This window comes from Miniopterus natalensis, chromosome 13, assembly GCF_054644295.1.
Source record: "Miniopterus natalensis isolate mMinNat1 chromosome 13, mMinNat1.hap1, whole genome shotgun sequence".
NCBI classification, from domain to species: Eukaryota; Metazoa; Chordata; class Mammalia; order Chiroptera; family Miniopteridae; genus Miniopterus; species Miniopterus natalensis.
Window position 1 is genome coordinate 39,372,233 of NC_142093.1, and position 26,772 is coordinate 39,399,004.

The window sequence follows — 26,772 nt, forward strand, 5'->3', positions numbered from 1 at the left end:
AGTGTGGCTGGAGGTTTGAATCTGAGGGCGAGGATGGAGGGCTGAACCCTAAACCTGAGCCCCCGCCTCCAGCCCCCACCCCGCCAAGCCCACAAGCAAGGCCAACCTCCAGGTTTTGATCCAGCTGAAAAGCCGGAGCGCTGAGGCTGCGTACTTCCCTGCGGACGAGGGGAGCAGGACCCTGGGAGTGGAGGGGGCGTTCCCTGGCGGTCGGGGGAGGGAGTTGATAAACTCCAGGAGAAGATGTAGGGCACTCCTCAGTGCCCAGAGCCACCCCAGCCTCTGTGGGCCAGGGGAGTAGGGCTGGAAGAGGGGTGGAGGGGTGGGGCCCCCGCGCCGCCGTCCCCGCCCCGCCGCCAGCGCCCACTGCGCCTTAGTGCGCCACTGCGAGTAGGACCCACGGGGCGCCGGCCGCGTCAGCAGAAAGGGGCGGAGCAAGGGGCGGGGGCGGGGCCAGAGGCGGAGTGGGGGTGGGAGTGGGCGGGGCGCGCCAGGGCCCGGAGCCCCGGGCTTGGCCAGCCCAGGCTCGCCGGGCAGTGGCACAGGCGGCGGTGACGGCCGGTATGGGCGATGGGGGCGCGGAGCGCGACCGTGGCCCCGCACGCGGGGAGTCGCGCGGCGGGCGCGGCAGAGCGGAGGACTCGAGGGCTGACGCCGGCGGCCGCAGCCCAGGGGAGGTTGCCAGGACCTCTGCCTCCAGCCCCGCGGGTTCCAGGGAGAGCGGCGCCGACAGCGACGGGCAGCCGGGGCTCGGAGAGACAGACCACTGCCGCCGCATCCTGGTGCGAGGTAAGAGGACGGCTCGCGGCCCTGGACCGCGGGACCCGCACCCTACCTCAACTGGGGTCTCGGACCTTCCCGCCACCCCCAATTCGTATATTCGTTCCCTCGGCCGTCGTTCAGTCATTCATTCGGTCACTATTGTTTTGAGCGTCTATTGTGTGCTGGACATTGACATGAGTGCAAGGGACAAAGAGGCGAATGGGGCCAACGAGATCCCCATTTCACCGTCTTACGGCTCTCAGCCCCTCAGGCGGCGCTCGCCCTCGGCTCACCCGGCGGGTGACCGCGGCAGGGGCAGAGGTGCGAGTGCGCGACTCCGCCCTGCGTCCCTCGCGCTGGGCGCGGAGAAAAGCATCGCGAGCGCTCGGCGGGGTCCGGACGAGGAGGGGCCAGGGCCGGGAACCGCGGGGCGGCGGAGAAAGGCCGGGGCTCCGCTCCGCTGCCGGGAGCTTTCCCCCCACTGCCCAGCCTCGCGTCCCAGTCCCAGCGACGCAGACCGCGCGGGTTGCCCTCGGGAGAGGCTCGAGGACGCGGGGAATGGCCCGCAGGGCGCTTGCCCACCTGCGCTTCGCTTTCTCGGTGCCCACTCCCTCGCAGCGCCTGGGCCCAGGCGGCCGTCGGTGAGGCCTGTTCCGGGCCTGCTCGCCCCCTTTCTCCCTCGCCTTTCTCCTGCCTCCCTTCTCCCCGGGCCGTGTCTCTCCGCCGAGCTGGCCTTCTTATCGCTTTCTTCCTGCCAGCGGCTCTGGACTGCGCCCGAGTAACCCAGCTCTCCCCAGCTTTCTCCCCGCGAGAATGAGGCTCTTCTGACCCCCCAAGCCAGCCTCTAGGGAAGGTCTAGGCTCAGTTTTCGCAGGACCCGGGCCTCGCCCAGAGAGATGCGGGGAGAAAGGGGATTCTGGCGTCTTGCTCTCAGCCCGTTTCTAGGCCGCGGCCGGAGCCTGAGGTCTGTTTTCCCCATCATCCCAGGGCCCCCGGACCGGGAGACCCAGAGCCCAGAAGAGGCCACTCGCTGGTAGTGGTTGCCCTGGCCCCCTTCTCCAACTACTCGCCCGCTTCCCCCTGCTGCTTTTTCCCAGCCTCTTCTTTCTTAAGCGCCTGTCCTGCTTACCATGGCCCTGAGTGTTTTCTGGCCCACCGCCTGGGCAAAGGGAACCAGCCTGATGCTGGCTAGATCAAGGTCGCTCCAGCGCCAGCATCCCGAGTTTTGTCTGATCTGAGCTGGGCTACTCACACACAGACAGGGTCACCTTGGCCTGGTCGAACTTGTCCTCCCCACAGCTGCTGGGTTTGAGTGGTTCTGGGAATGGGGGACAGGGCTAGGGTAGAGCATGGAGGCAGCCCTGTGTGAACTTGACTGGTGACTGTTTTGCACATAGACTCAGGGACCCTGGCTTGGGAAACACTCCTGGTGTCAGGTGTGGTGACCTAGAGATAGGGTACCCAGGGCTGTTCTGGGGGCAGACTTGAGATACAGGACAGGACATGGGGGGGGGGGTATTCCCCACCCAGCAGAGATTCCAAGAGGTGTATGCACCTGTTGACACCTGGGATTAAATTAGATGCCATTCCATAGACTGTGGGGTGTCCTGGGTATAAGATGTTAGCAGATCGCTTGGAGTTCCATTAAGGAAACCTGCAGGGTTTACAGAAATGGAGAAATTGGTCTTCAAAACCCATACTACCAGATTAAGGCCCTCAAGTGCCTGTGACACTCACTACCTCACACTCCATCTATGGGTGGGCATTTCCTTCTGCCTGGACAATTGTGAATTCTGTGGGGTGTGAGTCACCCAAGCCAGGAATAATCCACAGCCAGGCAGAGATGGACTTGTGTGCATTGGCAGGAGGTGTACTCTTACAAATGCATGTATGCACATACAGCGATGCCTTACATTTGTACAATATAATGGAAATATAGCATAGAAGGTGTATTTATGCACCTAAAAGAAATAAAAGGTAAACAGAGCCCTCATAAATCCTTCTGTCCTTTCCCTTTTAATAACAAGGAGGTTATTATAGGCCTGAGATACTTGGGATGTCATTTACCACTAATCCCTTCCAGCCAGGGTCACCTGAGTCACTCCAGGCCCCTACTGGGGCCCAGAGCAAAGGCTCTGACAAATGAAAGGCTCAGCATTGGTGAAGGGAAGTCAGCAGTGCCTTAGCCCCAAGACGAATATCCCTCCAGTATGCTCTAAGCAGAGGGTACATTTTGCCCTTAACCTCTGAGGACACATCCTAAGTATCTATGGAGGAAACAAACAAAAAAAACGGTGAATGAGGCATTTGCCATCATAGCCTTCAGGATGCTGGTGGGGTAAGGATTCTGGGAAAGAGGCCCACTCTCTCTCTGGATCTCTGCCCTTCTTTCTGCCTCTTTTCCACGCTGAACTTGCTCCCCTGAGGCCACCATCCCAAGGTAGCAGATCTTTAGGGGTGTCCCATGGCACAGTGGAGTAAGAGGAAAGCTTGGGCGCTGGAATTACGTGGAGTTTATTTGGAACACTGGCTTTACAGCCTTTTTGAACTTGAACCAGTTTCTTTGCCCCCTCCATGCTTCAGGTTCCTCAACTGTACCTCTGACCTTGAAGGGCTGTGCCAAGAGTCAAAACTCGTGTCCATAAAACTGCGAACACCCAGCAGAATTTTCAGAAATATTCTATTGAATGTAAACAGGGGAACTCCAAGGTGACCCACAAGCCACTTCTGGGAGTGGGCCTCCTTCCACAGAGGCCTTCCCCCAACTCACCCCCCTGTTGGGAACATGGTGGCCTTTGTGCCCCCAGGCCCAACAGGATTTGGAGGTGAGCAGCCAAGGGGTGAAGAACCTGCGGATGAAAAGAGGATTCCCGACACCTTTCAGACCACATTTGCAGGCCCCCGACAATTCCCTTCGGGAACCCTGGCTCAACCAATCACTCAAGTTTCTGGCTGCCTCTGGGAAATGCAGGTCAGGGAACCAAGGAGACTGATCTTTCTGCTTCCCCCGCCTCAAAATGGTGGCTGCTTTATGCCACACACGGCACAAACAAGGCTACTGGGATAACAAGCCTGTGCACACAACAGGAACCTGGCACACCCCACTGCAGACACAGCTAGGCTTCCCCGGGGACCATACAGCTGTGTAGGCCTCCCCACACCTCTGCTTGAACTGCCCTCTGGCTGGTGAGGGGTAGGGATGGGGAATCCTTTTGTTTCATATTTTTAAAAAACTTGGGCAGGAGGCAGTGGGGAACAGGCCACCTCCCTGCTGTGGCTTTAACCGCACAGGGCAGCCCCGGTGCAAAGGCCTCTTCGGTGGACCTGGGATCCCCGCGGTCACAGGAGCTGGGGCAACTCTCACCCCAAACTCTCTGCAACCTCACAATCCTGGCTCGAACCGACACACTCAGATGCGCCCATGTGATTTCCAGATCAATCCCGAGGCGAATTCAACAACCCCTCTGGATAGAGCCTGGAATGGCCATCTGCCAGTGTCACCGAAACAGTGCATGGTCCTGGTCCCTACTCACCTGAAGCGGTACTTGGGCCTGTGAGACTCAAAACCCCATTCAGACCACACCCTCTGCCCCCAACTTGGTGCTGCCACCTTGGCCCAGTTGAGGCAGGACTCAGAGGCTACCTTAAGAGTGCTCCCGCGGCCTGAGACCTGAGGAGCTCTGTTCCTGACTCAGCACCCTGTCTGGGAGTAGGAGTATAGGAAAATTGCCAGATCCCTTGACTGAGTGAATGGCTCCTGGTCCCCTACCCCACCCCCAACACCACCACCCACTAGCCAGCAGAACTGCTTTCACTTGGGAGCCTGATGGAAGTGCTCCACGGCTGGGGACATGGGAGAACGTAGGAAGGCAGGGGTCTCTGGCTGCCGCTGGACAATTTCTCCTGTGGATGTTGGTGCAGGGAAAGGGGGCATTGAATTTAGTGAGGTCCGACCCCGCTGAGAATCCAGGGACAGTGCTGGACCCACGCTCCAGAAACACACACGGGAACATTTATGAACAGCAGAATGGCAGACACCATCCCTCCCCCCCCTCCGGCGGAACACTGGATGCCCCAGATGCCTCTGAAGAAGACTGGAAGAAGCCTGGCAAGGTGCCACGGCTTGGGGGGCTTGCACTGGGAGTGGCCTGTGGGAACAGACTCCCTCCATCAGCAGCCAAGCCTGTACTAAGCTTGCCCCATGTCCCCTTGCTTTGTGCTTGGATTTACAACAGCCACTGATCCTAGGGGGGCTGCCCCAGGAACATGCCCCAGGACTCCCCCGCAGGTCTCAGCAGCCCCAACTAGGGCACACCCCGCGGGTGTTTCCTCAATTCCTATACAGTGTTGTATAGGAATTAGCACTGGATTTCGAGTCTCAGCTGCTGCCCTCCATGGCCGGTGGGACCACTGCCTCAATATCAGAGTTTGTTCATAGATGCGATAAGCCAGGACCAGCATTCCAAGGCAGTGGCTGAAAAGTTTAAATGGTCCCTGCAGGGGACTGCACTTTGGGTTTTATTTTCATTTTTAGTGTTAGGGTTTATTGCACTTTGGGTTTTTATTTTAATTTTTAGTTTTGGGGTTTGTGAGAATATTAGGTTTCTTTTTTATTTTCCTGGGATTGTTTTTGTTTTGTCTTTCCTTTTGCTTTGTTTGCTTTTGGCAGAAGGGTGCACATCCTCATGGCAGGTGTGTGCTGGGCCCTATCATTTTGGTCTTTGTTTTTCCCTTACATGCATGCCCTCCTTATTCCCCACCCCGAAAACATACTGAAACAGGCTAGCAACCGAAAGTGTCCTCTTGTGTGGTGTGCCTGTGTGGATGGAGTGCTTTCATTTTCAAGGAACTGTGCGGGGTGGGACATTGGTCGGCTCCTTCTGTTCTGGGCCCTGTGTAGATGCTTGGACTCAAGTGGCCATGGGCCCACTGCCACATCTCTCTCTCTCAGCGCACACACACACACACACACACACACACACAGGATTGGAGCATACAGGTGTGGCTCCCAGGTGAACTGGTGGGCTGGGAGACTGAGTCTTTTGATAGTTGAGGCAGTGAGTACTTGGGACTGGAGGGGACCACCGGAGATGTGTGTCCCCCGGCCTAAGCTGGCAAAGAAATTGGAGTCTTTACCCACTGCCCATCATCTGTAGGGAGAGAGAAGTCTAAGGGTCTTAATGGCTCTATGCTGTTTCTTTTGTTACCCTTTATGAGCCTGGGGCCTTACTAGCCCTAAGCTCCCGGCTCTGTTTGCCAAGTTTCCTTGATTTGTATTTTAAATGGGTGAGGGCATAAGGGAGCATATGAATTTCGCCTTCTACTTCCTGTTTGCTTGACATAAAATAAAGATTGGCCTTGCTCTCCTCCAAAAGCCTGTGGGGGCTTCATGGCAGTGTGTCCAGGGAGTTCCTACTTCAGTTTGAAAAACTCTGAGAGAGAACACCGAGGCTGAGTGGGCCCCGCCCAGGAGTCTTTGGCACCTAGGGTAGTCTAGGCGCCTGGTTTGACCTCCCCCCCAACCCAAGAGAGAGGTTGGAGGGTCTCCAGCGTGAATACCAGGGCGGCATTCTGCACTGCTGAAATGGTGACAGCGTTGGGACCCGGCGGGATCTGGCCTACATCGCCAAGGGGTGGGTCGACCCAGAACAGCCCTGGCTGCAAGCACAGAAGGGGTGGTGGGGGTGAAGCCGGCTATAAGGTGCTCCTGGGGCGCTTAAGGCTCCTCCAATCGTCTCTCCCACTTTCTCCCTCCGACCCCCACCCTGGGCCTTGCCCTTTGCTTGCTGGCTCGCTCTTTGATTCACTGCACAGACATTAAAGCCTACGCGTTGGGCCCCGGCTTGCCAACCAACCGACAGACTAACTCCTGCAGGGTCGTTTGGGCTCCTGACCAGCGCCTGCGGCCGGGCCGGGCGACCAGGGGGCCCTGTGCGCGCTCAGTTAGAGGGAGGCAGTTGCCCAGAGCCAGGAGCCCTTGGTGCAGCGGGGGGACCACGTAGGAGGTTGTCACCGTGCCGCCAAATCCCTGCAGCCGCACAGACGCGTTCCTAGCACCCAGTGGGCGCTCAGTAAGCATTTGTGGAATGAATGAAAGGAGACATCGCCTGTTTCACTAAATAGAAGGCTCTAACGCCCTTCCCGGGAGGAACCTCTGTTCCAAGATGACCTTATTTTTCGACATGAAAATGTCGTTCCTCCTATGAAATGGCGATGATGCCAGAACACAGAATAATTTAAAATATAAAGCTGACAACGCCATATTTTTGGAATTTTCTACAATCCTCAACTTTGGAAACCACCGAAATATAAAACTTGAAAAACCTCAAATGTGGTTCTTTTACTGGTAGCTGGATCCCCAGGGCGGAGAGGCCGCCTGGAGGCCCGCGGGGCTGCAGCAGAAGGTCCGGGGAGGCTCAGGGCAACAAGGTCGGTGGTGAGTCTCCCGGCTCTCTTGGCTGCTTCGTGTGCGGTTCCACCCGCACAGCCAGCCAGTGCGGTGAGAATATCTGCGTGCCCCTTCCTCGCCGCAATCATACACCTCCAGTCCTTCGCGGGGATTTGAAATTACCGGGGTAAATTAAAGCCAGGGTCTGTTCTTAATATTGCTACTCCTGCGGGCTCCACCGCCTGCACGCGGGGGCTGCGGGGAGCGGGCGGGGGCGTGGAGGACGCTCCGGAGGTCCCAGCCTCCCGCAGGGCCGCGCTTGCGGGTCGAGGGGATTGAAAAACAAAGAGTAAAACCGAAGCGGGCGAAGGCTCCCGGAAACACCCCCTTTCCCAGTTTCAGGTGTATTCTTCCCATGTGCATATACAAACATTAGCAAAAGCGGAACCATTTTACATAAACTGTTTTTGCAGTTTACCTTTTTAAAGACTTTAATCCGCGGAGGTTGTCTTTTCAGGCTCAGCGCTTTCACACTGTTCCTTTGGGTGGGGAAAGCCAAATTCCCCTTGCCTCTGGTGGATGTTCTGGTTGTTTTCCCCAAATGTAAACACTGAAATAAATTCACAAGGCACAGGTCTTTGCCGCACTTCTTTGACTATTTCCAAGGGATAATTCCTAGCAGTGGAATTGCTGCTTGAAAAAGGTTACAGAAACTAAAATTTTTTTAAAATTAAAAACGTGTTTCCTTTCATTTAAAAACAGTAATCCTTGTGATTCCAAATTCAAAAAGTTGTTTAAAATGCACAGTGAAAAACCTCTCTCCCAGCCCTGTCCTCACCAGGTTCTCACCAGGCTCAAAGGCACCCTCTTTTTTTTAATGCTTTCTAATATGTCCTTTCAAATAATTGTTATGCTTATGCACGTCACTGCAGATATAGTCTTTTTTCTTGCTTTTATTTTTTACTCAGATGGTAACATCTATATATTTTTCTGCACTTTACTATTTTCACTTACCAATATATCTTGGGATGTAAATAATTTCTTGCTCATTTTTTTTACAGATGCATAGTATTCCATTTATATAGGTTGGATGGGCCATAATGTACGTTATAAAACCGATGCCCTCTTGGTAGACATGTAGCTTTTTTCTTATCTGTTGCTGCTATATACAGTGCTGCAATAAATAAATTTGTTCCTTAGTCATTTCCACCGGTATAGGTATATCTGTTAGAGAAATTCCTAGAAGTATGTTACTGGGTCAAAGAGTGTCTATATTTGTAATTTGGAAGATAATGCCCTTTACAGATGGTACACCCACCCCCTAAAAGCAGTGCTTGTATCTCCAAACCTGGCCAACACAGTTTATACTTTATATCTTCATAGCTATTGTCAAATTGTTCAAGAAAAAAATGTTTAGCAATTTATACCCCTACCTGTGCCCTCTCCCCACATTGGACATGGAGATAGATTAGATAGATAGATATAGATAGTACCTCACTGGCATTTTAATATTTATTTATTTATTTGATTATTAATGACGTTTATTTTCTTTTCATGTTTATTGGCCAGTTGTATTTCTTCTGCTGTTACCTATTAATTCATTTCCTTTGACCAGTTTTAATTTTCAAATATCCCCTCTTTATTAATTTGTAGAGACTCTGTATTATGGATAGCAGCTCATTGCTTTCAATATGTGTTGCAATTTTTTTCAGTTTATAATTTCTCTAATTTTTTCTGATGTACTTTATTTCTGAAGTATAAAGTAACTTTCTAATTACAAAACCAATCTATGCTGTTTTGCTATATCATGTAAAGGTTGAAATTCTTTATTTTTCCCATATCATACACTCCCAAGATGTAACCTTCCTAACTTTCCCTAGTAACTGAAAAACATAATTATGAAAGTTATGTATTACAGAAGTGGGATTTTTTTCAACCTGCTTTTTTTTTTCATTTACTAAGCATTTGTGGAAATCTTTCTATATAGAACTGCCTTGTTTTTTAAAAATACCTGCACAGTATTCCATTATGCAGATTTATTTAAACAGTTCCCTATTGATGAATATTTAGGCTGATTCTACTCTTTCACTGTTACAAACAGTGCTCCAGTGAACATCTTTGTATCCCAGTTTGAACAGATGGTTGTTAAAAGCCTCATTTATAGACAATCTGAAAGATGTGAAAACGGTAGGACTTTTATATTAAGGAATTATTGTTAATTTTGGATTGTGGTATTAGTATTGTGGTTGTTTATTTTTAAAGGAACCTTAATTTTAAGAGATACATACAGAAATTTTCTAGATGGCATGACATAATGTCTGGGAGTTGCTTAAAATTACGGCATAGAGAAGAAATAGGATTGTTCCTGAGTTTGTAATTGTTGAAGTCAAAAGAGAGGTATATCAGGGCTCATTATACTGTTCTCTCTATAATTTTGTATATGTTTCAAATTTTCCATAGTAAAATGTTTTAAATAAACATCATTTCATATATATCTGGTATGAGTATAATTACAGGACAAATTCCTAGAAGTGAACATTTGAAATCCAAGTATATACACTTAAAATTGTGACAGATTTTTCCAAATGCCAAATATGTACTAATTTATACCCCCAGCAATTGTGTATAAATGTGCCACTTATCCACATCCTCCCATCCCAGGATATGCTCAATCTTTTAGAGTAAAATCTTTTCAAGTGAAAAAACACACAAAAATCACATTTTTATTAGTGTTTTGAATTACTAGTGAGGTTAAGCATATTTTCATAGACTTATTCTTTGTTTTTATTTTCTATATTCTGTGAATCTTTTATTTATGAACTTAGCCATTTCTGTATTGGTTTGCTCATTGTTTTCTTATAGTTGTAAACACTTTTTATACACTAAGGAAATGATCCTTTTTTCAGTGATGTTTTGCAGATCTCTCTTTTTAAAAACTTGCTATGAATTTTTTCTCCTTTTTAAAAAACTGCTATAAATTTTTTTTAACTTTGCTATGAATTTTTTTTTTTTCTGAATCAAAATTTAAACTGTAATCACATCTAATGGTCATTTCCTTTTGGGCTTCTACATTTTAGTTCTCAATTAGAAAGTTTTTCTCCAACCAAAAATAAACATATTACATATACCTATATAATATTACATATATTATATATATCTCAAATTTTTGTTGCAAAATTATTTTTGTTAGTCCTTGCAACAAACCAAATAATAATGAAGTACACAAAGTAAGAAGGGAGAAATCTTCCCCCTCTGACCAGCTTCCACTCTCTAGAGCAAACGGAAGAGAGAGGTGTTTATCCTGAGACTTGATCCTAAGTAGGTATAAGCGCGCGCACACACACACACACTTAATAGTTTTACTTTTGCTCTTTGTAAAAGTTGGTTTATACATACTTGCTGTTTTTATGTAGCAGCATATAATGAACAGCCATCCAGGTCAGAATATGGAGATGGTCCTCTTTCTTGTTAATGTCTATTAATATACCAGCAAAAGGCATGATTACACTGTGATTTTATCAGCATATTCCTACTGATAAACATCTAGCTTTCCCCTTTTTTTCTCTTACAAACTATGCTACAAACAGCTGATTTGTCTTTATCAAAGTATATTAATATTTCCCTGGGGTAGAAACCTCTATAAAATTTCTAGGACAAAGAATTTATGCATTTTTAATTGAGCTAGGCATTGTGAAATTGTCCTCCAAAAAATCCTCACATTGAATTAAATTGTATTCATACTAACAGAGGTTCAGAGAACCTATATTTTTCCTCACCTTTGCCAGCACCATTTTCCCAGCCTGAGAGATAAAATATGGCATCTGAAAGAAATTGTATCTCGTTGCTGTTCTTTCACTTTCTCTGATTCCCCTGAGCTTGAGTATTTTTTATATCTATTAGCTGCTTGCATTTCTCTTCTCTGAATAACCCGTCATATAATTTCCTCAGCTTCCCGCTGGACTGCGTGGCTTTACTTCTTGGTCTGTAGAGACTGTGCGTGTACTGGAAATTAGACTCTGGTATGCATGCATTACGAATATTTTATCCCAATCTGTCATTTGTTTTTTAACCGTCTCTCATCCTGCAGAAACTTCTAGGTACTCAAAACTGTAATTGGTTTTCCTTTTAAAGAATATCTTTTAAGGTGTTTTTCAATATTTAGAGCTTCATGTTTTACATTTAAAGTTTTAATCTGTCTTGTGTTTATTTCTTTTTGTATGCAGTGTGAGACAATTACTTTAGTCCAAATAATGAGCTAATTGTGCAAAAGCCACATGCTTACCAATTCTGTCTTTTCTCCAGCTAATTTGAAATGTCAGCTTTATAACATACCGAATCCTCACTTCTGCGTGGGTTTGGTTCATAACTCTTGTGCCAGCATCGTACCGTTTTAGTCGCTATAGATTTGTAATCTGTTTTGCTATGTGATAAGGGAGTATTTTATCTTCATTCTTAAATGCTTTTTCCTAACTATTCTTTCATTTTCAATTTTCCCAATAAACTTTAGAGTGAATTTTTCATAAGGAATTTTAATAGTAATCATGTTATATTTGCAGATTAAGGCTGGAAAGCCCTTGTCACACTTGAAAAATCAGCACATTAGCAGCTTGTCATGCGAAGGAACTTCCTGAGTGCTGCAGGATGAAGTCAGGAGGGACTTTGAGGGGATCTCCTGGGAGAGGTTCCAGAAGGGGTATTATTTGGTCCTGGGGTCAGGAGCATTGTCAGGCAGGGGTCACTACCTCTCCTGGGGCAGAAGCTCCTTGGACAGAATCACTCTCCCCAGTACCTTAGGGTTCACCCCTTTTTGAGAATCCCTAAAGGGCAATAAAACTCAAGACTCATTCCATTTAGACCCATGCATTTCACCCTAACAAGCACCTCTCTGCAGAGGGACCCTGGAATTAAAGCTGTTCCTACTTCCTAGTGCTTCCCCCAAACTCTATCCAGAGAAGGAATGATTCTGGGAAGGAGGCTTGTCCCTAAGGATGGGCCAGATTTTGGTGCAGAGACAACCAAAGTCTCAGAGGTTTAACAAAACACAATTGTATTTCTTGCTCCTATGATAAGTCCATCACAGGTGAGCCAGGGCTCATCTTGGTACCAGAAACCCAGGCTGATGAAACTCCATCTTTGCTCCAGATCAAGGACCATCACCACAGGGGGCAGGGGGTGTGGCAGGTAAACCAGCTTTTCAAGTGTTCACCTGAAAGTGCCGGCATCCTTTCCTCTTGGCTAAAACAAGTCATGTTGTCATATCTCATTTCAAAGGGCAGAAAATTAGTGCAACCTTACCATGTGCCAGAAAGGAGTTAGAAACCCTGGTGAACAGCATTCATGGTTTATTCACTAACTTGACTTTGATGAGTGGCTTTCTCTGACCATCCTAGCTAAAATAGCAAACGCACACACCACACACAAACACACACATATGCACATGCACAAGCATATATATATATATATATATATATATATATACACACACACACACACACACACACACATGCTATGGTTACTGAGTTTTGGTTATTTGGAGAGAGTCAGTAATATCACCTTATCTTGTTTTATTGTCTTCCTATCATTTATCATTACTTTACATATTAGTTTTTTAAATTTATTTTCTGTCTTTCTCCCCAATACAAGGTCTATGGGAATATGAGACCTTATTTATTTTGCTCATTTCTTTTTTTTTTTTTTTTTTTAATGTCTTTATTGATTTCAGAGAGAGGAAGGGAGAGAGAGAGAAACATCAATGATGAGAGTCATTGATCGATTGACTCCTGCACGCCCCCTACTGGGGATTGAGCCCACAACCCAGGCACGTGATAAATCCTCTGACCAGGATTCCAACATCGATCTCCTGGATCATATAACAGTATTTGGGACACAGTAGGTGCTTATTAAGTATATGTTGAATAGTTGGATATATTATATATAGTTGTAAATAAAATGTTACTCAATAGCTTTCTTTCACTTAATGTCAGTTCATATAGACATTGCCTTATTCTTTTTAATTACACTATAGTAATTTATAGTGTGAATTATTATAATTTGTTCAGCCATTTGCCTTGTGGAGAAGATCGAGGCTGCTTTCTAATTTTTAACATTTTGAACAATGCTGCAGCAGACATCCTTATATAGCCCTTGGAGCACATGAACCTGTGACTTTTCTGATAAGTACCTACTAAAATAAAAGTGTCCAGGCATCTTTAATCTGGACAAATGCAGCCTTAAAACATCGTGACAGTTTATGGTACTACCAACAGTGAATGAAGGGGTGGATTTTCCTATGGTGCATCACTGCTTTGTTACCCATCTTTCAGTGCCTTTCCAATCTTAGGGGAGGTAAATGATTTTGCATTGTTGCTTGAACTTGAATTATCCTGACTTCTGCGAAGCTGTGCTTGTCCTTCCATATGTTTATTGGCCATTTGGCATCTTTTTCTGAGAATGGCCCAGATAAATTACTTGAGCGTTTTTCCTACTAGACTATTTTTCTTTTTAAAAAAACATTTACCTGTAATTGCATTTTATATATTCTGGATTTTATATATATATATATATATATTTGCCTTTTAAAAGAGTATTCTCTTCTATTCTGTTTTTTTGGGTTTTTTTTTTTTTTTGTATTTTACCTTGGTTTTGGTACTTTTGTTATGCAAAACTTCTCAGTTTTAATGTATTCAAATACATCCTTTGTTGACTTTTCAGCTATAGTTTTGTATTTTGCTTAAAAAGCTCTTTGCAAGCTTAGGATTATAAAAATACTCTCCTATATTTCTTTTAGTGCTTTTATCATTTTATAGTCTATGATTTGCTCTTTAATTCATTTGAAATGTATTGTTACATATGGTATGAGGCTGAAATATAATTTAATTTTTTTCCAAACAGATAATTTATAGACATCAATCTACTTAACTCTACTTTTTGACTAGATCAAACTCTCCCCGTTTAGAATGCTCCCTTGATCATAAACTCTATCATTATATGTACATGGGTCTAATTGTGTACTCTTGATTCATTGTTTCCCGATATCCAGTCATTTTCATACTGTTTCCATCATTTCTGTTATATTCATGTTCCACTTATTTACTTAATATTTTAGCATAATACATTTTAAAAACAAATACCTACTTTAGCCTCATCCTAAGCACATAAAATCATAGGTTTAACTTTTTTTCTAGCAAACATTAGAATAAGTGCTTAACTATTGAAATGACAAATGTTTATCTATGTGCCATTTAAAATCATCTTACAAATCATGGGTAGAATGCAGAGGCACTGTGGGGAAACACTATTGCGTTCTTTCCTCTATAGGATTTGTCCATTTCTGTGACAGAACATCATTATAGCTTCATGACATGCTTTGTTGTTGTTATTGCTAATATCTTATTTTGAAATAATTTCAGACTCGCAGATGGTAAAAATAGTACCAAGAGCTCTTGTATATCCATCACCTAGCTTTTCCCAATGGTGACATCTTACATATCTGTAATACAGTATCAAACTCAGGGAATTGACATGGCACAATAGAATTCGCTAGACTACAGACCCTCCTCAGATTTTACCAGTTTTTGCATGTACTTACATTTTGTCTTTATACATAGATAGTCCAATGATATTTTATTACATTTATAGATCCATATAACTACCACCACAGTCAAGATACAGAACCATTCATCGTCATTAAGAAGCTTCCTCACAGGCCCCTTTCTGGTCATACCCTCCCTCACCTAACCCCTGGCAACCATGGATCTGTGCTCCACCTCTGTAACTTTGTCATTTTAATAATGTTGTAGAAATGGAATCATACAGTACAGAATCTTGAGGACTCACTTTGGGTTGTTTGTGTGTTTTTTCACTTAGCATAATGACCTGGAGATTTGTCCAATTGTCATGTCAACCAATGGTCATTTCTTTCACTTGCTGAGTAGCGTCCCATAGTGTAGCTACACCACATTTTGTTTAACCACTCACCCACTGAAGGACATCTGGGCTTTTTCCATTTGGAGGCTATTACAACTAAAACTGCTATGAATGTTCATATGCTGGTGTGTTTTTTTAATCCTGACCCAAGGATATATATATTTATTTATTTATTTATTTATTTATTTATTTTAGAGAGAGAGAGGAAGGGGGAAAGAGAGAGAGAAACATCGATGTGAGAAACATAGATCAGTTGCCTCCCTTAGGCCCCCCAACTGAGAATTGGACCTGAAACCTTTTGGTGAATGGGAGGACCCTCCAACTAACTGAGCCACCCAGCCAAGGCATCATATGCAGATTGTGATGTGAATTTAAGATTTTGTTTCTCCTGGATAAATGCCCAAGGGTGTGAGCACTGGATTCTATGGTAAGTGTATGTTTAACTCTTTAAGAAACTGCCAGATAGGTTTCCAGAGTGGCTGAACCATTTACATTCCTACCAGCAATGTCTGAGAGATCCAGTTTCTCTGCGTCCTCACCAGCATTTGGCACTCTCCGTGTTGTTTATTTTATCTATTTTGATATGTTTCTCGTGGTTTGACTCATCTTTCCCTAAGGGCTAGCGATGTGGAGCATCTTGTCCCGTGCTTATTTGTAAGGCATGTTTTGGTATCTGACAGGAGAGCTGACCTTGGCTTCTGATTGAGGTGGGGATGCTCCTCTCAGCTCTGCCACAAGGAAGAAAGGGGTGGTGGTGATTGTGGGTGGTTTGACCTCGGTGGTTAGGAGCACAGGCTCAGGGCCTCAGGTAAGCGCTGGGGGGGCTCACTGGGGAGAGGGTGTGAAGCTTCCAGCACCCTACCCCCAAGACACTTTTAATAAAAATTAATGCCTTTGGAGATGAAATCACTTAGGTGTTGTGAGGAAGTTCTCAGACTGGGCTCACAATTGGAAATAGTGGGACCCAGTCACAACAGGGCCACAAATATTACCCCATCTTTTTGGAATGTGGAAAGAATTGGAGGGGAAGCTTGAGTTGTCCCAAAAGCCTGTGGTTCCCACCAACACTCCAAGAGCAGGACCCACATCCATTTGTCGTGTTCTGCCCAGCATCCCCGAGAAAGATCTGTCTAGTAGTGGGGAGAGGGCCACCTCTGAGCAGTGACTGTGTCCCCCCATGCAGACTCACCTTCTCCCTGAGGCTTGACTGTGAACACGAAGGTGCTTGAGAACCTCTGAGATCCAAGACAGGACCTATGAGCCAGAGCCCATGAGGAGCTACAGCGCATCCTGGAGGAGTGAGCTGACCCTGGCAGGAGCAAGGAGGAACCAGTTTCAAAAACACTATGGGGGGTGGGGTAGATTTGGAGGGAGAGGTCTCAGGTTCACCCTCTAGAGCAGGGATTCTAAGGGTAGGCTCTGCAGTCCTGTGGCTGACGAGGAGCCTCTTGACAAACGCACATCCCAAATGCAGGTCCTTTCCTGTGTCTTCCAGGGCAATGACGCACCCGTCCAGAAAGTTCTATTTTTATCCACGGCCAAAGTCCCCTTCATTATAACCTATGAATTGAATCATTAAGGCTTACTAAGCGAGAGTATTTATAAAGTAAAATGAGGGTGTTTCTAGAACTTACTAAACAATGTCAGTGTGACCTTACATTTTGTTTATTTCTCTGTCTGTAAAATGGGGAAAATAATAGTTCCACCTTCATTGAGACATTGGAATGGTTAAAGCGCTTAACGCAATGCCTGACTTAGAGCAAGCATTGCGAGGAGGCGGCAGCTGTTATTATGACTAAAGCATAAGCGGGGGACACCACACCTGCTATTGGGGGTTGGAGTTCCTGCCACTGTGGAGGGTGTCTTGATCGGGGCTGGGGCTGCCTGTGCTTGATCAGGGCTGCCTGGAGTTGGTGAGTTTTCCCATTGACGCTCATCTTCCTAGGAAATTGTAAATTTCTGTTAGTTTAGCTTTATTATTATCGCCTTCGTGTGCTGGGAGTGGTTTGGTAAATCCTACAGAATACAGTGCTGCATATTCCACACTCTAATTTTTGACATACAATTTTCTAATAACTAGATTCCAAGCCATCCATGTGTATGGTTCAAACATGAATCATCTGTGTCTTGTAGTTAAAGCTGATGCATATATAAATAGCACCCCCATGTGACGTTTGCTGACCACATTGTCACTGTTACTGTGTTCTCTAAGCAGGACTATTTGGTGAGTGTGGGCTGCAGGGTTTTCAACCTCTCCTAAGTAGGCTCCAGAATATTGGAGGCGCCGTGCATGGAGGGCCTGGGAGGGTGGCCCTGCTATTTAGAACCAGGTTCATAGGGAGTGGCAACAGCCCCCCTCTGGAAGGCATCCCAGCTTGATGTAGTAGCAAGGGTTCTTGGGCTCCTCCTGGGGACCCCAGCTTCCCAGGGTGTCCTCTACCTCACACCTCTGCCTCTGCATGGACCCCAGGAGCGTCTGTGCAGAGTGCTCACCCATGTGCACACACACAGGGCTCAGGACCTGGCTCTGGACATCTCCTCCAGTAGCCTTACCTGATTGATCACACCTAATGCTGACGAATGCTTTCCTCTGCACTTGAAGACTTGCTATATCTCTTTCCATTTTTCCCTTACTCTGCTGAGGGAACAGAACCCTCGCTGAGTCAGAGTGAGTCCTTTCTGCCCAGGCTATGAAAGTATTTGTACTGAGGCCCATTCACATACATATACCTATTAGATATGACACACTGCATTGGTGATTAAGGAAGCTAGGTCCAGAGAGGGTAAGCCACTTGTCAGAGGTCACACAGTCACGCCCAACCCAAGGAGTTCCCCTGTAATTAATATGCTTGTTGGTGGCCCAACTCCTTAACTAGTGAACTAACCTGCCTCCTTTCATGGCCCCTGCAGATGCCAAAGGGACCATCCGGGAAATTGTCCTACCCAAGGGCCTGGACCTGGACCGGCCCAAGCGGACCCGCACATCCTTCACGGCTGAGCAGCTGTACCGCCTAGAGATGGAGTTCCAGCGCTGCCAGTATGTGGTGGGCCGGGAGCGCACTGAGCTGGCCCACCAGCTGAACCTCTCAGAGACCCAGGTAAGACGACATCCGAGCCACCCCACCCCTGTCCCGGCAGCCTGGGAAATCCTTTGGTGTGAGAACCAACTTTGGAGGAGTTCAGACATGCATTAGGGACAGGCTTAACGCCACAGGGCCTTCTGGATGCATCAGGCAATTTGGATGGAACAGGAGGAAAGGCCAGAGAAACCTGGGGGGAAGGACACTCAGGATGCAGGGAGTGGCTTAGGGGGATGTTGGCAAGTGAAAGGAGATTGCAGAGAGGACTGGTGAAAGGTTGGATTTGGGCAGAGATGAGGCTTTACACAATTGGGACCCCATTTCCCCATTCAGGGCCTTTTCCTACCCTCAGTCACCTTCCCTTCATCCCAGGGTGGCTCAGAACCTCTTGTGAGAGAGAAGGGCTCTGAACACCCACTTTACCCCAAAAAGCTTAGCATTTTAACAATAGTATGCTTAACCCAAAGGAAAAGCTTTTGTAAATTAAGCCCCTATCCTGTGTGGATGGGGGCATTTCAAGCTGGCAATAGAGCTATGTCGTGATAGCAACAACAATAATTATAATACTTACTTGGTACTTACTTGTGTCAAGGCACTGTTCTAAGTGCTTTGGGTATGGGTTTTTGCTGTTGGTGGTGGGGTTTTTTTGTTTTGGTTTTTTGGGTTTTTTTTGTTGCTGTTTTTTTGCAGCCAAGAAAGTAATGCTTTATTAAGGAGAAGGAGCCATGCTGACTCACAGGTAGCTCATGCTCAAAGACCTAGCTCTCTGGTGGCTTCTAGGGGATGGATTATACAGGGGGGAAAAATCATTAATCATGGTGACTGATAGAGTTGGGGTCATGTTCTCTGCTGACCGGTTGGTGCTAGAGTAGGGGGTAACTGATCACTGCATCTGGTCCTGATGGCAGCCATGCAGCTGTTCTGTTCAATTTCACAAGAATTTGTTCTGTGGGATCATTCTGCTTTCCTGGGTCCAGAGCTAAAACACAACTGAAGCCCAAGATATTATGTTTAGTTTGATTGAAAACTTTGTCTCAGTATTGTTGACCAGAGCCTCCTTGTCCTGAGGACTTAATGTTAAGCAGGAGAGAGGGAGGTGGGTGAGTTAGGGTGCTAGGCGAGGCCAGTTTGAGTCAAAGGAAAGTATCACAATAAAGGGCCAGATTAAAGAAAATAAGGTTATAATTCTGGATATGTTAATTCACCAATCCCTTCCAACAACCCTTTGATGTAGTAGCAGTATTATCCCATTTTACAGATGAAGAAAGATTATACCCAGAGTCATACAACTAATAAGCCCCAGAGCTGGGGTTTGGAGAAGCATCTTTATGCTGCCTGTAAAGTGGGCAATCAACCTGGAGCTTGTCAAAGAGTTTGTTTAGCAACAGCTCTAGTATTTTAATCTCATAGATGAGGGAGATCAGTCAACAGATGTATTGCAAACAAGGGCAAAACAGGATTTATACGAGGAAGGAGAGGAGTAAGGAAGCAGGTAGGCTGGAAGGGTGCGCCTGCTGGGGGAGGCTGCGGGAGGATGGGTGAGGCTCCTCCCTGTACTGTGGCTCCTGTCCTACCCCTGGCACCCCAGGTGCTGCGGTTAAGTCTGGGTCGCACCACTTGCCTGATCAGAATTCCTCCAGCTCCTCCAGTCACACTAACAGAATGCTGTCCAGTCCACCCCTCGTGATGGGGCGGTCAGATATGCCTGGACTGCCCCGCCCTCCCGAGGTAAACCCTGAGTGGGGCAGAGAGAGAGGTGAGAAGGGGCGAGAGGAGGAGGAGAGGTGGGGAGGATGGGGCCTGCCGGGCAAGGGCCGATGTCCTGCAGACATCAGTCAGTCCTCTGCACCTGGACCTGTCTTCCTCCAGAGGCCTCTGTAGAGTCCCAAACAACCCAGCACATGGCCCACGGTAGCTGGGTCCTCCCTAGAGCTGGGCTCCCTCCGGGGCTAGAAAGCCAGGCTGTGCTCACAGAGGGAGCTTCAGTGGCTCCTGGAGGATGTCAGGGAGATACCCTAAAACCCTGAAGTCTAGGCACAGAGTCACCCCTCAATACCTGCCCCTCCTCTTTGCCCTGACTACCCTCTGCCTCACCTAATTTTGCCCCCAAACACTCCCCCAAAACTTTGCTTTCCAAGGCCACCTCAAATGCCGAGAACTCATCCTTCCCCTACCCTGCCCCACACACTCTACATTTACCTGCCTTTGAAGGTCAAAGCTGAGCCCCTCCTCTTCCAGGAAGCCTTTCCTAAGGCATCTTGGTCTCCTCCCAAGAGAGCTTTTCCACATGGCTGGATCTGTAAAGTGTGTGTGTGTGTGTGTGTGTGTGTGTGTGTAGTGTGGTGGGCACCAACCAGCAAGCACTTCCCAAGGACAGGAATGTGTTTGAAGGCCATGTCTCCTCAGGCCTCCTTGAAGAGCCCAGCACAGAACTGGGTACACAGCGAGCCCTCAAGGAATCCTTGCCTTACTGATTATTGCTTACCACCCTCTTTTCTCTTTCCCAATCCTGGGGTTTTGCAGATAAGATAAAGTATAGCTAACATTTATTGAGAGCTTCCTATGCACCAGGCACTGTTCTGAGTGTTTGACACGTTCTATCTCCTTTAGTTCTCACCACAGCCTTGTGCAGTAGTTGTGAGGTTTCTCTTCTGACACTACTTCCGATACTAAATGTGTGGTGTTTTCCAACACCAACAGCAACCAATTCTTCAACATCAACTGGATGCCCCATCGTTCAATTCAATTTAATTCTTACACAAACCCCTGAAGTTAGCACAGACTCTACAAGTTAAGGGCTCAGTCTCACAAGACATTCCCACATCAGATGCCAGTCACAAGTCCCAGGGCTCCCAGCACTTCTGATCAGCTCTCAATTTGGGGGTGCCCACACCCCCTCTTTAGGTTTGATAACTCACTAGAATGACTCACAGAACTCAGGAAAACACTTTACATTTACTGGTTTATTATATATAAAGGATACAAGTCTGCAATTTATTATAAAGGATACAATTCCGAAATAGCCACATGGGAAAGATGCACAGAGCAAGGCGAGGGAGCAGTTCAGGGAGCTCCCGTACCTTTTCTGGATGTGCTACCTCCCCAGCATTTCCATGAAGCTCTTTGGGGGAAAGAATAAGGGATTTCTTCAAGTGTGTCCAGATAATGGATGGGCTCCTAAGGGATAAAAAGGAGGCACAGCCATGTGCAAATCCACAAACAGGAGCCATGGTATAACCAGGCCTATAGAGATTGGAAGCCGAAGGCTGTTGTGGACCCAAGTCTCCAGCTCCAGGTACTCACAGACCTTCTCTATGGTGCGCCATTGAATACATGGCCCAACTGCTCTCCAAGTGCCTGCTTCTCTCTGTATCTGCCTGTTTCTCTTCTCTTCTCTTCCTGCTGCCAACCAGAATGCTGACCCTCCTCGCCTGGATACCAGGAGGGCCCAGGAGTGGTCCTAATTCAACAGAGAAAGCACAGGGCTTTCCAGCGCCCATTCAGATTTCTAGTCTCCTCCTTAAGTTCTGTGTGCCCAACTGAGTCGAGTTGTCTAAACATTTAAATGGGAAGCCCATGTACAGGACTGGGTGGACAGAACAGTGAAGACCTTTCCTCCCCACCCCACCACCCACAGAGGTCTGCAGGAGGAAGGGCCCTTCTGATGTGGGAACAGTGAACAAGACAGAGCGTGGCTGCTTTCCACCCGTGGCCTTGCCCAGAACCTGACATTGTGCAGTGAAGAAGGCCCTGGAGAGCAGGAGGTGGGGATCTCAAAGGGATCTCTCTCTTGGAACCATCAGAAGACTCTCCTACCACCCCCATTCCCCCAGGGTGCCTGCACTGAAAGCACCTCTCCTGTCAGAGAAAAAAGAGGGTCCCGAGTACTCTAGTTCCCCTTATTTTCATAAACACCTAATACATTTTGTCACTATGCTTTGTTTCAAGGAGAATGTTTGGTGTTTGATTAAAGCATCGTTTCTCAAGGACTGGTGTGCAGACCACCTACATGTAGAAACCCTTAGGTTCTCATTAAAACACAGATTCCTGGCTCAGATTCCACATTCAGCCCACATGTTTCAAGTCAAAATTTCTAGAGAAGACCCAACAACTATATATATTTTTCAGCTGATGTGATCACCACACTGTTTAAAAGACTTCAGTATCTGCCAGCACTAGATTAAGTCCATATTGTTAGCTCAGTGAGCCATCACAACAAACTGATGAGGAGGCACTATTACAATCCCCATTTTACAGATGAGGAAACTGAGGCACAGAGAGGTTAAGTAACTTGTCCTATGTCATCCAACTAATTAAGGGAAGAACCAGAATTGAATCCAGGCTGTCTGACCTCAGGGTCTTTTTCACCATACCATTTGCTACTCTACCAGTGATTCTTTTAAGCCTCCTGACTTGCCTTCTGCGGGGGAGCACCCTCTCCTTCTCAGAGATGGAAGGAAGTCTCCTGTCACCATCAGGGGTCCCCATAAGGACTGACCACTGAACTTCCCTCCTAGCCTTTCTTTACTTCTACAGATGAGGGCCATGGTAGAAGGCTAGATCTCCTCTCATAGGCCTTGAAAAAGGGTCTCTCTCTGTGCTTCTGTTAGTGGTTCCATTTAGGATGTGGGATACTTGACACCTCTTTGTCCCAGGTTTGAGTATGTGGCCACTGGGAGGCCCCCTGGACATCATGCCACACCCTCTCACTTGGTATCATGTTGGGAAGCCCAGACTTTACAGGTTATGGGATAGGAGGGGGCTATGATGGGTTCGAACAGGGGGATGGTCAGATTGGGTTAGAGCGCTCACTTCAGAGGCGGGCAGAGTCCAGACCGGAGAGGTAGGACCGTCCTCAGACTAGGCAACTGGCCCATGCCGTAGGCCCCATGCCGTAGAGGGCTGCACTTTGGCCCTCCGCTGGTCATGCCCCTTCGTGGGGTGAAGATTCTGCAAGGCCAAGGGGTCCTGCCCACCACCAGAAGCCTGTACCTACCTTCTAGACCACACCCTTGATGTCCAAGATGCCAGAATTCCCTGCCAAATGGCCCAAACCCACTTCTGGCACCTGCCTGGGCCTCTCTCCACGTCAGTATTCCCGAGGGCAGGCCATGCAGCCATTATTCAGAAGCTTAAGCCCATAGAGTGGCCAATGAGGGCTGTTTGCAAAGTGAGAACAGGCTGGCACAGAGAGGCTCTGCAAGTCAGAGCCAGGGCAGGCCATGAGCCAGAGCCTTGTAGTTTCCTCTTGTTCCCAGCCCTGCAAATGTTAAGGTGTAAATGTGAGGCACAGGGATCCTTAAACAGTGGTTCTCTCAGCTTGGGATCACCTGGTGAGCTTTAGAAGCTCCTGGTGTCAGGGACCCAGCCACCCCATTCGAGTGGAATGATTTGAGGTTAAGTGTGAGTTAGGTTCCCCAGGTGGCTCTCCTGAGTGACCAGAGCAAGGGAAGAGAGGAGGGCTTGTGCTAGGGAATGGGGAGGGGACCTCCAGAGCTCTCCTGAGGTTTCTGCTGGGTAGATGGAGGTGCTCCTCATGGAAGACAGAAGGTGGGGAGGGGCCCCTCTGTGGGGGAGTGGGGAGTGGATCTGAGCTGGGTCTGTACATGTGGAGTTTATTTTTTTTACTTTTTAGAAGACTTTTTATTGATTTTTACAGAGAGAGGAAGGGATAAGGAGAGAGAGAAATGATGTGAGAGTGAAACACTGATCAGCTGCCTCCTGCACACCCCCTACCAGGGATAGAGCCCAAAACCCAGGCATGTGCCCTGACCTGGAATCGAACCAGCAACCTTTCAGGTGCATAGGATGACACCCAACCAACTGGCATGGGAGCCACACCAGCCAGGGCTGTACAAGTGGAGTTTACCGGGCAGTTGGATAATGGCCTGGATCTCAAGTTGGGAATTACTAGCAAATAAATAGTGACTGAAACCATGAACTTGACTAACAGTGGAAGATATGTTCAGCCAAGAGGGGCACTTCATTTGTGCGTCCAAGCTCCACCCTCCATCTGCCAATTCATTCTTCCATTCTAGGCCAGGGTCAGCTTAGCAGTGGAAGGGGGTCCATGATTTGGGGGGGCCAGGGTCCCTTATCAGTTCACCCACAGCAGGCTGGTTGGAGGAAGACCTTAATGACAATCAGAATGTTCTTCTTTCCCCTCTCACTCCACCCTTGCTCCCCCACTCCCATACCCCTGCACCCCCATACCCCTCCACTCCTTTTCTCCTCCCACCTGCCCCTTTGCCTTGCCTGTCCCATTTCCCTTCCTGACACCTTGCCCCGTCTACCCCAAGGTGAAGGTCTGGTTCCAGAACCGACGCACCAAACAGAAGAAAGACCAGAGCAGAGACCTGGAGAAACAGGCGACCTCCTCGGCCTCTGAAGCCTTCGCCACCTCCAACATCCTGCGGCTGCTGGAGCAGGGCCGGCTCCTGTCCGTGCCCAGGGCCCCCAGCCTCCTGGCACTGACACCTGGCCTGCCGGGCCTGCCTGCGGGCCACAGGGGCACCTCCTTGGTTGACCCCAGGAACTCCTCCCCACGCCTCAACCCGCTGGCCTCGGCCTCGACCTTGGCCTCGGCGTCCCCTCCGCTGCGGCCCCTGCCTCCTGCGCTCTGCTTTTCCGCTGCCCAGCTCCTGGACCTGCCTGCCGGCTATGAACTGGGGTCCTCGGCCTTCGAGCCCTACAGCTCGCCCTACAGCCGGCTAGCGCGGAGAGAAGGCAGCCCCGGGGGCCCCAAGAAAGCTAACGCCTCAGCCTCCACCCCGATGTGACACTGTCCCCAGGCACAGCACCACCCCCGCCCCCAGGCCCCGTGGAGATGGGCAGCCACTCGTCCTGCCCCACCTGCCCCCCAGCTCAGAGACTCTGGGCCAGGACCAGAGGGCCTTGGTCGCTCAGTTTGTGTGTGTGAGTGTGGCGTGCGTGAGCCTCTCACTGAAATAAAAGTAAAGCAATGACGAAAGGAAACGGAGTCCCCCCAGCACCACCCCTGCCCCTCCACCCCTCTTTCCCTCTCCTCACTGGGAAGGAAAATGGGCTAAGGTGAGGGGGATCTCTCATGGGAGGGGGCAGAAACTGGGCCCCTTCACAGTTATGGGGGGGTCATTGGCTACCTGGCTTCCACTCCCAGCTAGAGCTCCCACATGGGCATTCCCAGGCCCATGGTAACATCGACACTTTTATGGGTTAAGCATCGCCTTTAGAGAGCTCCTCTTTCAAACATAAAAATACTTGAGTGGGGGGCTGGGAGGATGTTAAGTCCTTTGAGAGGGTGGATCCAGAGAGCCTGAGAGAAGGCATTAAAGGTAAGCCCAGGTGAGACCCCACCTGCTTTAGCAGGCCCCCCAATCACAGACACAGCAATATGAAGCACTTAAAACACCTTTTTGCTCAAATAAGAAACTTCAACTTTTTACTTTGCAATAATTGTAGATGCATAGGAAATTGCAAAGACAGTCCAGAAAATTCCATGTACCCTTCACTCATTTTCCCCCAATGGTCACATCTTCTGTAACTATGGTAAAACATCAAAACCAGGAAATTGACATCAATACCATGTGTGCACAGTTCCATGTGATTTCATCACTCGTGTGAGATTCATGGACCACTGCAGCAATCAACAATCAGAACTGTCCATCACCACAAAGACCTCCTGTGCCAGTCCTTCATAGTCACACCCACCCCTGCCTCAGCCCAAGAGGGTTCTCTGAAAGAAGGGGAACTGTAAGAGAGGGGCCAGAGACCTGAAATGAGTCCTTAGGCCGGAGGATGGGGGGTAAGATTTGGATTCTGTGGGGAGCAACAGTCTGCTCCAGTCAGAAACACGTATTTGGTTTAAAATTGGCAGCCCTGAGTCACCCAGAGTGGGGTGCTGGGAGAGGAATCCTGAGTCTGTAATGAGACATACCGGTGACGGGCAGAGCTTGGGTTGGGCCGGTCCAGCTGCCACCCAGTGCCCACTCTGTCTTTCCCAGCAGACCTGTGTCGCCAGCCTAGGGGAAACCACCCAGCACAAAAAGTGTTCCTCCATTTGTACTTGCTGCCCTGGGCTAGATATGTCAGGGGAGGCTGGCTGCATGGGACCCTGGAGGGCTCTAGGATCAGAAAGGGAGACCTGCCCTGGTTCTCAGGGTGCTGTCAATATTACGAGATAGAAAGGCTTAAGGACCCCAAGTCTGATGGAGGAGACACGGGTTCAACTTGGGGGGCTCACAGACCAGTGACGGCAGCAAAAGAACTCTCCAAAAGAGTGTGGGGGCTAAAAAATAATACCTTTCCTCCCATCTTCTAGCTAGGCTAATAACCAAATTAATGAGATCAACAGGACAAAGTGGAATTTTAATACATGCACACCGGGAATTCATATGAGCATGTCTAGTCCAAAGACAGTGAGGCAAAATTTGGACAAAGGAGAAAGGACAAAGAATGACCCTCCATAGGTGTGGTTTTTTAAAAAGCTGATAATGGAATTGTGCAGGGGAAGAAGTCCCCGGCGTGGTTGGGGCAGGGGTGCAGAGGAGGGCAGGCTGTGGGTGGGGACAGTGAAGAGAAGACCTGAGGGGGAAGACCAGGGAGAGAAGTGATGAGGGGCATGGGGCTGTGAGAGCA

At 48.1% G+C, this 26,772-nt stretch overlaps 1 protein-coding gene across 1 annotated transcript; it reads left to right on the forward strand.

Annotated features, from left to right (window-relative positions):
- Positions 1-563: 563 nt before the first annotated feature.
- On the forward strand, positions 564-24,935 carry VAX2 (ventral anterior homeobox 2). The gene is made up of 3 exons (XM_016202503.2): positions 564-789; positions 17,987-18,174; positions 24,456-24,935. The coding sequence occupies exons 1-3, from the start codon at positions 564-566 to the stop codon at positions 24,933-24,935; spliced, it is 894 nt and encodes a 297-aa protein (XP_016057989.2).
- The last annotated feature ends 1,837 nt before the right edge of the window (positions 24,936-26,772 follow it).